Source organism: Mizuhopecten yessoensis, unplaced genomic scaffold (assembly GCF_002113885.1).
Source record: "Mizuhopecten yessoensis strain PY_sf001 unplaced genomic scaffold, ASM211388v2 scaffold716295, whole genome shotgun sequence".
NCBI lineage: Eukaryota > Metazoa > Mollusca > Bivalvia > Pectinida > Pectinidae > Mizuhopecten > Mizuhopecten yessoensis.
This window is the reverse complement of record NW_018480045.1, coordinates 301,496-314,878: the sequence shown is the minus strand read 5'-3', so window position 1 is coordinate 314,878 and position 13,383 is coordinate 301,496. Positions and strand designations below refer to the sequence as shown.

At 36.4% G+C, this 13,383-nt stretch overlaps 1 protein-coding gene across 1 annotated transcript in view; it reads left to right on the top strand.

Annotated features, from left to right (window-relative positions):
• LOC110442744 (probable RNA-binding protein 19) overlaps window positions 1-12,464 on the top strand; it is a 28,083-nt gene extending 15,619 nt beyond the window's left edge. The window contains exons 14-27 of the mRNA XM_021486493.1: window positions 237-367; window positions 1,085-1,145; window positions 1,673-1,727; window positions 2,357-2,453; window positions 2,943-3,053; window positions 3,752-3,952; window positions 5,008-5,133; window positions 5,906-6,052; window positions 6,702-6,768; window positions 7,180-7,315; window positions 8,632-8,754; window positions 11,275-11,380; window positions 11,731-11,854; window positions 12,303-12,464. Of these exons, the coding sequence (XP_021342168.1) occupies window positions 237-367; window positions 1,085-1,145; window positions 1,673-1,727; window positions 2,357-2,453; window positions 2,943-3,053; window positions 3,752-3,952; window positions 5,008-5,133; window positions 5,906-6,052; window positions 6,702-6,768; window positions 7,180-7,315; window positions 8,632-8,754; window positions 11,275-11,380; window positions 11,731-11,854; window positions 12,303-12,376 (1,559 nt within the window). The 3' untranslated portion in view covers window positions 12,377-12,464. The remainder of the gene's footprint in view (window positions 1-236; window positions 368-1,084; window positions 1,146-1,672; window positions 1,728-2,356; window positions 2,454-2,942; window positions 3,054-3,751; window positions 3,953-5,007; window positions 5,134-5,905; window positions 6,053-6,701; window positions 6,769-7,179; window positions 7,316-8,631; window positions 8,755-11,274; window positions 11,381-11,730; window positions 11,855-12,302) is intronic.
• Window positions 12,465-13,383: the final 919 nt, after the last annotated feature.

Genomic DNA, 13,383 nt, shown 5'->3' with positions numbered 1-13,383 from the left:
AAAGAAAAGTGTTGCTTTGCTGTCGTTTATCAGAAATCAGACCAGAAATGCTTCTTTTTATATCAGAAATAAGATCAAACATTTCACTTTTATTTCATAATTTAAACCAAAAAATGTTTCCATATTGTATGAAGTATCATTGTCAAAAAAGAAAACTGCTACATATTCAGATGTTATAGCATTGTATTGGTTAGAAAAAAGGAAAAACAGAGCAAATACATCAAATTTCCTTACAGGTCCGGTGTCAGAAATTCATCTCCCTATTGACAGTCTGACAAAGAAAGTGAAAGGATTTGCTATTGTGACCTACCTCATGCCTGAACACGCCGTGAATGCCTACGCGGAACTAGATGGAACAACCTTTATGGTAAATGCCACCTTTCTAGACAGAATTAAGGATATATGCCACAATATACATCATTCCTGTGGTTTGTATTAGAGTTATACATTACTTTCCATTGCTAATTACTTTATAATTTGGAATTACCAAAGTGTTGTTTTTTTGTCAATACATTGAATATGCATTGTTGTTTACATTTCTAATGTCTCATCAATATTAATGAACAAACTAACAATTCCATTCACAAAATATTTTTGTCTGGAGAACTCTTTAGTGAAGGAGGTATTTTTCAGGATTATTAGTTGGAATTGTTTCTGAAAAGAGTTGTACATCTTGGCTGCACTTGTTTATCAAACGGTTGGACTAAACTTAATTTATGAAATAAGGACACAGCTAAGTGATGTGATAGGCGTTCTTGTGAGCCTTGACAAAGTCTATCCAGGCCTGCATTAACATTTGCAACCTGTTTAGAAAATGAAACTGTCATCACACTAGCTCTAAATCAATGATTTCTAGACATTCTGACCTAATGTGCAGACTTACACTTGCTACAGATTGTAATACATGTGTATAGACATACACTGGCTACAGATTGTAATACCTGTGCATAGACATACACTGGCTACAGATTGTAATACATGTGTATAGTCGAACACTGCCAGCAGGAAAAAAACTAGTGTTTGATACACTAATTACTTAACAGGATAAAATTTCTGAATTGAAAATGTGTTTCTGTGTTTGCAGGGAAGACTGATTCATCTTATACCGGCTAAGACAAAAAAAGAAGATGAATCCAAGATATCAGGTATATCAATGGCTGTAGTGACTGTGTCATATGTACTTGTATGTTGACTTTCCGCTGTAGTGACTATGTCATATGTACTTGTATGTTGACTTCCTGCTGTAGTGACTATGTCATATGTACTTGTATGTTGACTTCCTGCTGTAGTGACTATGTCATATGTACTTGTATGTTGACTTCCCGCTGTAGTGACTATGTCATATATACTTGTATGTTGACTACCTGCTGTAGTGACTTTGTCATATGTACTTGTATGTTGACTTCCTGCTGTAGTGACTATGTCATATGTACTTGTATGTTGACTTCCTGCTGTAGTGACTATGTCATGTGTACTTGTATGTTGACTTCCTGCTGTAGTGACCATGTCATATGCACTTGTATGTTGACTTCCTGCTGTAGTGACTATGTCATATGCACTTGTATGTTGACTTCCTGCTGTAGTGACCATGTCATATATTTATATTTATTCAGTTAAAAATTAATGTTTGCAGAACTTGTTGATAATGAATTAATTAACTCTTTTTTTTCAGAGGGTTCATCTTACAAAAACAAAAAACAGGACAAACAGAAAGCTTTGGCTGGCAGGTATGTTTTTGTAATTTAGGAATTTTAAAAAACTGTTAATCAAATCCATATTAAAGTAAGTTCAATGTTAAGTAATAGGGATAATTATATACAGATTATAATGTCTCTTTAATGTTAGTTTAATATCAGTTTAACTTTTGATGCCCAGTGTTATCTACATAAATGAGCTGATGAAATTAGATTTTGTGTACTTTGAAATGTCAAGATTTAACAAAATATCTGGGTTGTGAGTTGTATTTTCACAGCAAAAGATGTAGGAACTGTACCCATTTTGTGTGTGTGTAATGGAGAAGCACTGACTAAAATCATCAGTAACAATACTGTAAATAGCACATGTATTTCTGTTGTTGGTGCTGTACATAATTAAGAACTGTAAAGACAGCTTAACAGGTACTACAATATGAATACTCATTACCGCTACACAAGTATGATTACAGTTTGTACACTAAATAATACCTTGAATATTTCTTGCGTTTCTGCAAAGATGACCGACACATGATGTGTTATGTAAGCTTTATAAAATGATATACCAAAATGATGGAGGCTGAGATGATGCAACAGTCTTCTTTACTTAAAGTGTTTTGTAAGAATATGACACTTTATTTACATGAAAATCTTGTTGGTTGCAGTTCTCACAACTGGAATTCTTTGTTTCTGGGGGCTAACGCTGTGGCCGATGTCCTGGCAGACAAGTATGGGGCAGAGAAAAGTCACATTCTAGATGCAGTAAGTTTAACCTGAATGTACATTCAGAGATTTATTAGTGTAAAGTGTCTTATAAGTTAATAGTTGTCAGGGAAATATTTTTTGGAGATGTCCAAAAGACTTAAATAATAAATCAATATTTTTTGCCATCATTAAAATATATAATGCAATAAGAATTTTCTTACATTTTTTCTGGCAGTTAAGAAAGAGACAATAATAAGTTCAAAAAATAGGAAAAACACATGCCATTGTGTAGCTACCAAATAAATGGAAACATTTTGAAATTTTGTCATTCAAGGAAACACCGAAACTGTGATGCATATTGGTGTTGTTCCTGTGGAAAAAACATACCTTGTACTTGAATCATGTTCTGCAACACTTAGACTTTGTTAAATTAATGGTGAATAATCTGAACACTTGACTGCTACCTAAAGCTGTAGAATACAGGTCTACTTGTCCATCAATTGAGAAATAACATGTACATGTGTATGGCTGTGTTATTACCTGTAGGAGGCAAAGCAGAGTCTTGGAGTGAGGATGGCCTTGGGAGAGACCCAGATTGTGGCTGAAACACGTGATTTCCTGTTAGAGGAGGGCGTGGCACTCGACAGCTTCAGTCAGGTAAGCACAGTGATTGTCACCTTGATAAAGAAACCACCTAATAGATGTATTCTAAATTAAAGCAGTACAGTAAACCCTGTATGGTTAGACCACTCAATATGCTAAATTGTATAAATTAAAAAAAAAAAACGTCTAGAAAGACAACCCCAGCCTTATGAGATATACTACCAAAATGAGATACACATACATGTATGTAACATGAATTTTTTCTGAAGTATATGAATTCAATAATAATCTATTTTAATAGAGATACCCTTCCTTTCCATATATGTAAGACTTGTATTTCTTATAAATAAGGTAGACTTAATAAAACCTTTCGGAGGAGACCACCCTTTGATAGACCACACATTCATACTAAATTACATCATTTCAATAGCCCTCTCTTGATAGACCACCAATATGATGTACCAGCTTTTTATTTAGAAAATTTCTTGAAGGCTGTACATAAAGACCAACATCATGATAGATCACATATTTGTGAGATCATTTCAGTAAAGCCTGCTAAGAATCACCATTGTTTATATATAGTTATATAGTTACAGAAGAATTCTCATAAACATATATGCGCTATTCTGAAAACTGTATAAGATTTATGACTTTTTTTATCCGTAATATTGAATGATTTTTGCAATTTCAGAATTTGAGGTTAAATAAAAAAGTTAAAATTGATAAAAAAGAAATGTTTTTTCTATTTATAGCCTTCAGCAGCAAGAAGTAAAACAGTGATGCTGGTGAAGAACTTGCCAGCAGGTACAAAGTGTGAGGAGTTGAGAGACTTATTCAGTAAACATGGGACAGTCGGTCGGGTCGTTCTCCCACCGTCAGGTGTCACAGCCATCGTAGAATACCTGGAACCAACCGAGGCCAAGTCAGGCTTCAGGAGGATTGCCTATTCCAAGGTTGGTTTAATATAGATTGGGACTTCCTGCTTGCATATTTCTAGATTGGTTTTTTAGAAAACAAAACTGTTCATTTTTAACAAATCTGAGTTTACTGATCTAAGATTTGGTACACACAAGTTCATTACTTCAAGTTGATTTTGGCTTTATATAAAGTTTTCTTTCTGATTGTCTTTTTTCCAAGATTGACTTTCTTTACAAACTTTTTGCCTTCTGGTCCCATCAGATGGCACTATACATTCAGATTATTCTTAATCCAAGGTTGATGACTTTTGGATGACATTTAAGACTGAAACCTACCATTCAAATTACCTCCACTGTTCATTAGTCCTGTCTGTCCTTCTTTCCATCCTTCCGTTCGAGATGTTTGTCCGGGACATATGTTCTATACTATTTCTCTTGGAGTTACCAGATTTGGTGTACAAGGACATCTTGGGATGGTGGAGTGCAAGACAAAGGTCACTAAAACCTCACTGTGACCTATGCTTTGACCTTAGCTGCTGTTCCCTTAAATTTATTTTCTTTGAATACACTGTATGCTAGAGTGCATAGGCAGGAGAATTCGTACAGTGCCATCTCACATAATTGATTATGTGACCTATCGCTATCTCTTCGTCCATCATCTGTTAATAACTGATTTCTTTTCTCAACTTCTCAAGATGTTACTTTTCTTGACAATCAAAAATTCCAAGATGGCTGCTCTGAATGCTGATTGGTGGAGACGTTTTTGTTTTCTTCTCATGAACCACTGAAGCAAATAACTCCAAACTTGGTACTTATGCTGCTTATAGTTTCCTTACCAAGTGCTCTTTTTTCTGTGCCAATACAAATATTTTAGATGGCCACCCTGCCTTCTGGTTGACTGAGACAGTTATCTGATTCTCTATAGAACATTTGAAATGATTGACTTTAAGGGTGTTTCTAAATCATAAGGGCCCATGAATCTCAGGCTGTTATTATCATCAATATCTAAGGCCAAATTATTTCTGGAGTTCTCTGAGACTTACTATATATTAAGTGTTTGTGATATTAACACTGTTTTGTATGGCCATCAGTTCCAGCACGTCCCCCTATACCTGGAGTGGGCTCCTGTGGAAGTGTTTAAGGCCCCAGCCACCATACCAACAGTCAAGGAAGAGGAAAAACAGAAGGAAACCGGCACTGTTCCAAATGAAGCACAGGTAGTAAAATAATAGTTTTGAGAAACTGATCATTAAGATAAAAATGTTTAAGGATATTTTAGCTCAATTATAATTTTCTTTGGTTGTATGTGTCACCCTGGTAAAATACTAGCCGCTTCCACCGACTTGGCTAGAGAGAATTTCTTTTAGCTCATTCGGTAGAGTGTAAGACCGATCTCTTTGAAACTTGGTATACATTATAATCATGATATGAAGTTGTGTTACCCTTAAAAGAATTTTGATTCGACAATTTTTCCAAAAGTTATTGCCCTTTGTTCATTTCAGTATTTGATTTTCTCCTACATTTTTATAGCATGTCAGCTTACCACTCTTAGAATAATGCAGATCTTATTTCAATGTAAGAAAGTATATAACACTATATGGCATTCGACGGGCGTATATTGTTCCGCCCTGCGGTACTCTTGTTTTTTAATCTAATACACACATAAAAGTCAAGTCACGATTTCCTGAATTATTAACTCATCCACCCCTGAAGACACATTTGAACTCTTCCTATTCATAGATTGGTATAGTTCATAATGAAATTTCAGAGGTGAATGAGTTAAGCTGCAAAAGCTTAAATGTTGAGGTTGAAGGAAGGCCATGATTGTTTTGTTGCTAAGAAGTAGTTGTTTGAGAGGAAAGTTATGATAGAAGACAATGATAACCTGGGTGTTGATTGTTAACATATGGAAAATATTGGAGAAAGGCTACAAGAATTTAATTATTAAAGTTTGAAAATAAAGGAAGGATATGAATATTTGATTTGAAGGTTGAGAAGATGGATATAAACAAGACAAAGAAGGAAGAGAAACAAATAGAGGAGGAATCAGAGGAGGAGGAAGAGGTGCCAGAGTCGGGAACAACACTATTTGTGAAAAATCTGAACTTTGATTCGCGAGAGGATGAACTAAGGGAGGTAAGGCGAGAGTTCAAATGGGATTGTTGATTTCGACCATATCATAAACAAATTTGTTTCAGAAATAGCAGGGTTTACGGTTATGAAAATGGGGATCTAATATTGGTAAAACAGGGCCAATGACTCCAAAATTTAAAAAAAATCTTGAGGTAGGAAAATGCTACCTATTGCATGTATTTGTGGTCAGATTATCGAAGTTTGTTAAACCCAGCCCCCAGCTTGGGTTCTAAAAGAGGTGATGGGTCACAAAAGGGGGAAAAGGAAATAAATTTGAATGTATGGTTACTTCCATGACAGCTTCAGTCTAATCCTTTGAGGTGTGGATGTATGTTGGCTAAACTACAGTTTGTTATGAATACTTCCATGACAGCTTCAGTCTAATCCTTTGAGGTGTGGATGTATTTGGGCTAAACTACAGTTTGTTCAACTCTTTTCATTCATGATCTTAATGAGGCCAAGCCAGATATTAAACTTGGTAGAGCAATCTAAGACCCATGGACCTCTTGTAAAGTGAAACAATTATTAACACAAGTTACAATGTTTAGATCATCTTTTCTAGATACAAGTTTGATTTATAAGCTGTCATATTCCAAAGTTGTTGTTTTTGTCTTTCGAATTCGTCAATTTGAAAACTATTTTTGTCTTTCAGAAATTCAAGAAATGTGGCAAGATTAAGAGTGTTTCAGTGGCCAAGAAAAAGGACATGAAAAACTTAGGTATGATCTGTGAATTAAAGATAAACACACAGAGATCTACAGGGATATAGGGGTTAGTAACAAACCACATCACAAGTTGTATCAAGGTCCCTTAGTAAACCAATAATGTAACAACAAAAAAGTGACAAACTTCAATGTTTGAAACACTGTTAGGAATTCCTACTGACCCCCTAAGGGTTTTTAGAGGGCCACCTGACAGTAATTGACCGATGGGTTAACAACATTTTAGTCTGGTGTGTGGCAAACTTTATTATACAGGCTGGGTACTGACAGTGTAACTAGGCTACAGTTATAGCCAAAACGAAATGAAGGGGAGGTAACTGTAGATCTTAAAGCACAGTGAAGTGGGATAGGGATCCTTAATATAAATGTCAGTTTATTAAAAAAATGTCTGTATGTAATTTTCTTCAGGAAATTATCTGTCCATGGGTTATGGATTTGTTGAGTACTATGAGAAGGCGAGTGCAGATCAGGCCTTGAAGACACTACAACACACTGACCTGGATGGCCATACACTTGAACTCAAGATTTCACACCGCCAAACAGGGTAAGCGGGGTATTATCAGCCCACAATCATCAGATGGTGTTCTGTTCAAATTGCCTTTCTTGGCTGGTCTGTTGTCTGTTCTTCTTTCAGTCATTGGTCGGTTCCTCATCCATCTGTTCATACGCAATTCTTGTTATCGCTGTTTCTAAAAAAACTGATGGACTGGTCTTTTCCATATTTCATATTAAAGTTTCCCTTGGTCCTGTAATTGTTGTGTAAATTTTTTCATTTTCAGACTGATCCGAAGAACAAGATAGCTGCCAAGTGGCTATTTTAGAATTTGATAGTATTTTTTTTTTTATATATATATTACAAAATGTACTACAGACAGCTGTCTTGGTCAGGCTTCAAGGCTTAGTTGTGAAGTATTGATTTTTAAAACCTGTCACAAGAATAAAAGAATAAAATGGATGTGAGGTGGTTATCTTTGAATTTGACAGTTAAGGTTTGTCATCGCTATTTTCACAGAAAGTAAAGGTACAGATCTTTCTCAAATTTCCTGTTGCAGTATTCTGGTAACAGGGTTGCCCACTCTCAGAGACAAAATCTCACCCCGAGACGTCCTTATTCACACAACAACCCCACTTTGAAAGAACAAGGTTAAACGCAATAGAAGTTTTGATAAAAAGTTAATGCCAGATGCTTTTTTTTTTTTACTGTTGACTATCAATTCAACAGAGAAGGTATTTAAAAAAGAAAAAATCAATTTTGCATAGAATTAATGAAGGTCTTACAATGGATGGTGCCAAGATTCCTCTGGAATATTTTGTTTATTTGGAATATTTTGTTTATTTACCCCCAATGCCATAACCGCCCTACTTACTCCAATGTCCATGATTGCATCTAGAATTTTCTTCAAAGGAACAATGTCTCTTGTTGAAAAGGCAAAACAAAAACAAAAAATCATTGTGCTTCTGGATTTGGTTAATAACAGATGAAGCTGGTCATGTCTATTTGATGTTTTGGTTTATATCTCAGTAAGATACGTGCTACAACATATTACAATTATCATCGGTAAGTAATATCTATGGTATAAGCTTAGATCACTCTATAAATACATACCCAGCCATTGACTAACTCAAGGCTGTTCCACATATAAATACACGAAATTTGAGCATTATTTTACACCCCACCACCCATACATAATTGGTAAGTGCTTCCGTGCCCGCTACATAATACCTCCACTAGAATAGCCCTAAGATTAAGGAGTAAATGACAAACTTAACAGTATCATTAGAAAGGAGGCATACATAGCTAATACATATACTTCCAACCCAGCATTTGTTCAAAAGTTTGTTGTTGTTTATTATTAACAGAAGCACAGAAACAAAACCTACGAAAAAGAAGAAGGCTAAGGCAACTAAACAAAAAACCTCGAAAATCCTTGTAAGAAACATCCCATTCGAGGCAAAGAGGAAGGAGGTCTTTGAACTCTTTAAGTAAGTAATTACAAATCAGAATATTACAACTCGTACATGTGTGGTTCCTCTTTAATGTAGTAAGCCTGCATGGTGACAATTTTACTTTGACTGGGACTCTGAATGGATTTGGGATATTCTGATACCTTTTCATGTTAGGAGTTGTCTCCCCTTATTTGCACTGATGTAATTAATTTTACAAGTATTTTATCAGAATAATATAAAATGTGATATTGAATTGGTGTTTATCTTCATTATTTGGCAGTAAAACAGTAAGCAGGCTGTATCTTTCATCTCTGTAGTTATATGGTAATAATATTTTAGTGGTATTGAAGGCCACACACACTTTGTTGAAAGTAGTCACCAATTCTGTGAAAATTGAAAACATTTCCTTTTTTCAATGAGAAAGATACGTTTACAAATTATGCAGTTTATTTCTAATGATTTTAGAAATTTTGTTTTTGGCCGATCTTTAACCTTTTCACCAATGTAGACCATAATGGACTCATCCCGATCAATGCATGGTAGAGTCTACTAAAGTTACATAGGGGTGAAAGGGTTAATGAGATATATACTGGTACATGTATCACGTTATCGGGCTTGCTGGCGAGCTAAATGAAAACAATATTTTGTTGGGACAATAACTGTCCTGCTATTTCACCAACATTCACCAAACTTGCTTATGATTTATGAGTTTTGGAAAAGTGAAGTGTTGCATGTTGAAGTTTAGTCTCCTCTTCTGTTATATGCAGAGTTACTGCCCTTTGTTTCTGATACAAATGTATGAAGCATAGCTTTCTTTCTATTTCACCTACATTCACCAAACTTGCTTTTGGTTTATAAAATTGGGAAAGGTGGAGTGTTGCATACTGAAGTTAGGTCTCATGTCCTACTTTATGCAGAGTTATGGCCTCACATTAATTTTTGATTTGTTTGTCTAGAGCATAAGTTCCTTGCGTTTTCGCCTTCATTCACCACACTTGTTAAACTTATGTATCTTAGGAAGGCATATTGCGGCAAATTGAAGTTAGGTCTCATGTTCCACGGTAAACAGATTTGTTGCCCTTTGCTTTTCCTTTTTTTGATGCTCTGGTGCGGCGTCCGTCAGTCCGTCGTCAACTATTAACTTTAAACAACTTTTTCTGAATAACCAAGAGGTCCAGGCTGATGATATTTGGCCAGTAGCTTGCTTGGATAAAGGGCTACCAAGGTTGTTCAAATGAATGACATTTGTCCATTTTCAAGGTCACAGGGGTCAAATATGTTAAAATCTTCAAACAATTTCTGAATAACCAGTAGGCCCAGGATTATGATATTTAGGTAATAACATGCTGGGATGAAGCACTACCAAATTTGTTCAAATGAGTTACCTTGCCCATATTCAAAGTCACAGGGGGGTCAAATATGTCAAAACTTTTTAACAACTTCTTCTAAATAACCAAAAGGCTAAGGATGATGATATTTGGCAAGTCACATGCTGGGATGAAGGACTACAAAGTGTGTTCAAATGATTGACCTTTGCCCATATTCAAGGGCACAGGGGTCAAATATGTTAAAATCTTTAAACAACTTGTGAATAACCAAAAGGCCCAGGATGATGATATTTGGCCAGTAACATGCGAGGATGAAGCACTACCAAGTTTTGTTCAAATGAATGACCTTCGCCCATATTAAAGGTCACATGGGGGTTAGATATGTTTAAACTTTCAAACAACTTCTTCTGAATAACCAGAAGGCCCAGGATGATGATATATGGCCAGAAGGATGTTGGCATGAAGGGCTACAAAGTTTGTTTCAAATGAATGATCTTCGTCCATATTCAAGGTCACAGAGGTTATTTGTCTAAAAAAATCACTAAAAACTACTCTGGTCCATAGTGCATAAATCTTTACAAGTCATCTTCTCAATAAACAAAAGGAATAGGGCCATTAGGGTGGTGATATTTGACAAGTTGCATTCTGGGATGAAGGCTATAAAGTTTGTTCAATTTGATGTCCATGTTTGACTTTCAAGGTCACAAGGGTCAAATGTGTTTATATCGTTTCACAGGTTTCTTCTGAATGACTTTAGTCAAGACACTGATATTTTGCCTGTAGCTTTATTTTAGTCCACTTTTTTATTGTGAGATTAATACCAGGTGAACGATGCAGGCCCATTGGGCCTCTTGTTCAAGTTTTTATTTGCCCATCAAAAATTTTGAGATGATGTAGTATAGTATTTGGAGTGTCTGTCTGTTCTTACGTCTGTTGAAACTTAGGTTTCTGCATTATTGCTTGCTTAATATCATTTTTGGATATAATTAAGTAAAAATGTAATAGATTTATTTGAAAATGTCACTTGCATCTCTTCAAATGAAATTAGAAAACAAAAATTGATGTTTGTAAAATTAAAATGACTTTTTGAAAAGTCTTTAAAACCCCTCTGATCTTTAAAATGAGAATTTCTCCCTGTAATTTACTTTTGTGTTCTTTGTAGATGATAGTGTTTCTGAAACAATATGTGGGGGTTATCATGATAATTTATTGTTTTGTTCATTTCCAGGACCTTTGGTGAACTGAAGTCAGTACGCCTACCTACCAAGCTTAGTGGGTCTGGTACACATAGGGGTTTTGGATTTGTCGACTTTCTTACCAAGCAGGATGCCAAGGTAAGTTCTTCATTTTGAGTGATCTATATACTAATCTGATTTCTGTTACAGTGTACCAATCTTTCCACCTCCCTTTCATTAGCGTGGTTGAAACTGCTTCCCAAGATATCAAGAAGTGCATTTAAATTTGACAAACAGAAGCTGGATCACTCAGGGGACTTTTTTCCTGGTATAAAGTTAGTTATAGAAGATAGCAGTAATTATACACAAAATGGGTAAATCTCAATGATTAAAAAATAAATTCCGCCAGCATTACCATTTATTTGTTAACTTTTATATCAAATGATTATCAGAAACAATATTTCATTTCTTTGTAAATTTGTTTATTTTTACTGGTTCTGTTCATTTAGAGAGCATTCGAGGCTCTGTGTCACAGTACCCATTTGTATGGGAGACGTTTGGTGCTAGAATGGGCTGAAGCTGAAGAAGATCTGGAGGAGCTACGACGCAAAACATCTCAACATTTTCATGACGGTAATTAAATTGCAAATTCTTAGAAAACAAAAATTGTTGTATGAAACTGGTTTATAAATGACTAAAAGTTCATGACATTTCTCATACATGTACAATGAAAAGAACCGGGGAGACATATTCACACAAATGCACATTCCAGTAAGTTTGTCTCCCCATCAAGATGAAATTGACCAGACTGTAATTATAAGAAGGTTGTATTATTGAGACGATTTTGTTAGCAAAAAGGTGTGTCCTTTGCCTGAAATGACAACTGAAGTAGTGGGTCCGAAGGATCTGGAAAGTAAAGTTATCCCTTTACATGAAACTCAACAGAAAGTTTGGGTTGTAGAACATTCATGTTAAGAAATTGTAGAACATTCATGGAAAGAAATGGATGCAAGCAAACATTGCATTGAATTTGTTCTCATATTGGATGGTTAATAAAAAATTAAACCTTATTCTTTCTCAGATGCTCCGATGAACAAACGCGTGAAGAAGTCAGCCATCATGGATACACTGGAGATGTCTCACAAAGGATCCTGATGTAGGAGGCAGTCTGTCCAGATACAGCGGTGTCGACATGTGGTTTTAAACAGCGGTCAAATATAATCTGTTACCAATAAAACGTTTTATAAATTTAAAAGACTTTGTAGAAATTATTTTTCCCACCGTTCCTTTCATAGCTTTTTGTCTCGCCGCCCCGAAGTAGCAGTAGCGAGACTTAGGTGTTGCCCTAAGTAGCAGTAGCGAGACTTAGGTGTTGCCCGAAGTAGCGGTAGTGAAACTTAGGTGTTGCCAGAAGTAGCAGTAGCTAGACTTAGGTGTTGCCCGAAGTAGCAGTTGCGAGACTTAGGTGTTGCCCGAAGTAGCAGTAGCGAGACTTAAGTGTTGCTCGAAGTAGCAGTAGCGAGACTTAGGTGTTGCCGGAAGTAGCAGTAGCGAGACTTAGGTGTTGCCTGAAGTAGCAGTAGCGAGACTTAGGTGTTGCCCTAAGTAGCAGTAGCGAGACTTAGGTATTGCCCGAAGTAGCGGTAGTGAAACTTAGGTGTTGCCAGAAGTAGCAGTAGCGAGACTTAGGTGTTGCCCAAAGTAGCAGAAGCGAGACTTAGGGGTTGCCAGAAGTAGCAGAAGCGAGACTTAGGGGTTGCCCGAAGTAGCAGTAGCGAGACTTAGGAGTTGCCCGAAGTAGCAGTAGCGAGACTTAGGAGTTGCCCGAAGTAGCAGAAGCGAGACTTAGGAGTTGCCCGAAGTAGCAGTAGCGAGACTTAGGAGTTGCCCGAAGTAGCAGAAGCGAGACTTAGGTTTTGCCAGAAGTAGCAGTAGCGAGACTTAGGTGTTGCCCTAAGTAGCAGTAGCGAGACTTAGGTGTTGCCCTAAGTAGCAGTAGCGAGACTTAGGTGTTGCCCTAAGTAGCAGTAGCGAGACTTAGGTGTTGCCCAAAGTAGCAGAAGCGAGACTTAGGTGCTGTCAGAAGTAGCAGAAGCGAGACTTAGGTGTTGCCCGACGTAGCAGTAGCGAGACTTAGGTGTTGCCCGAAGTAGCGGTAGTGA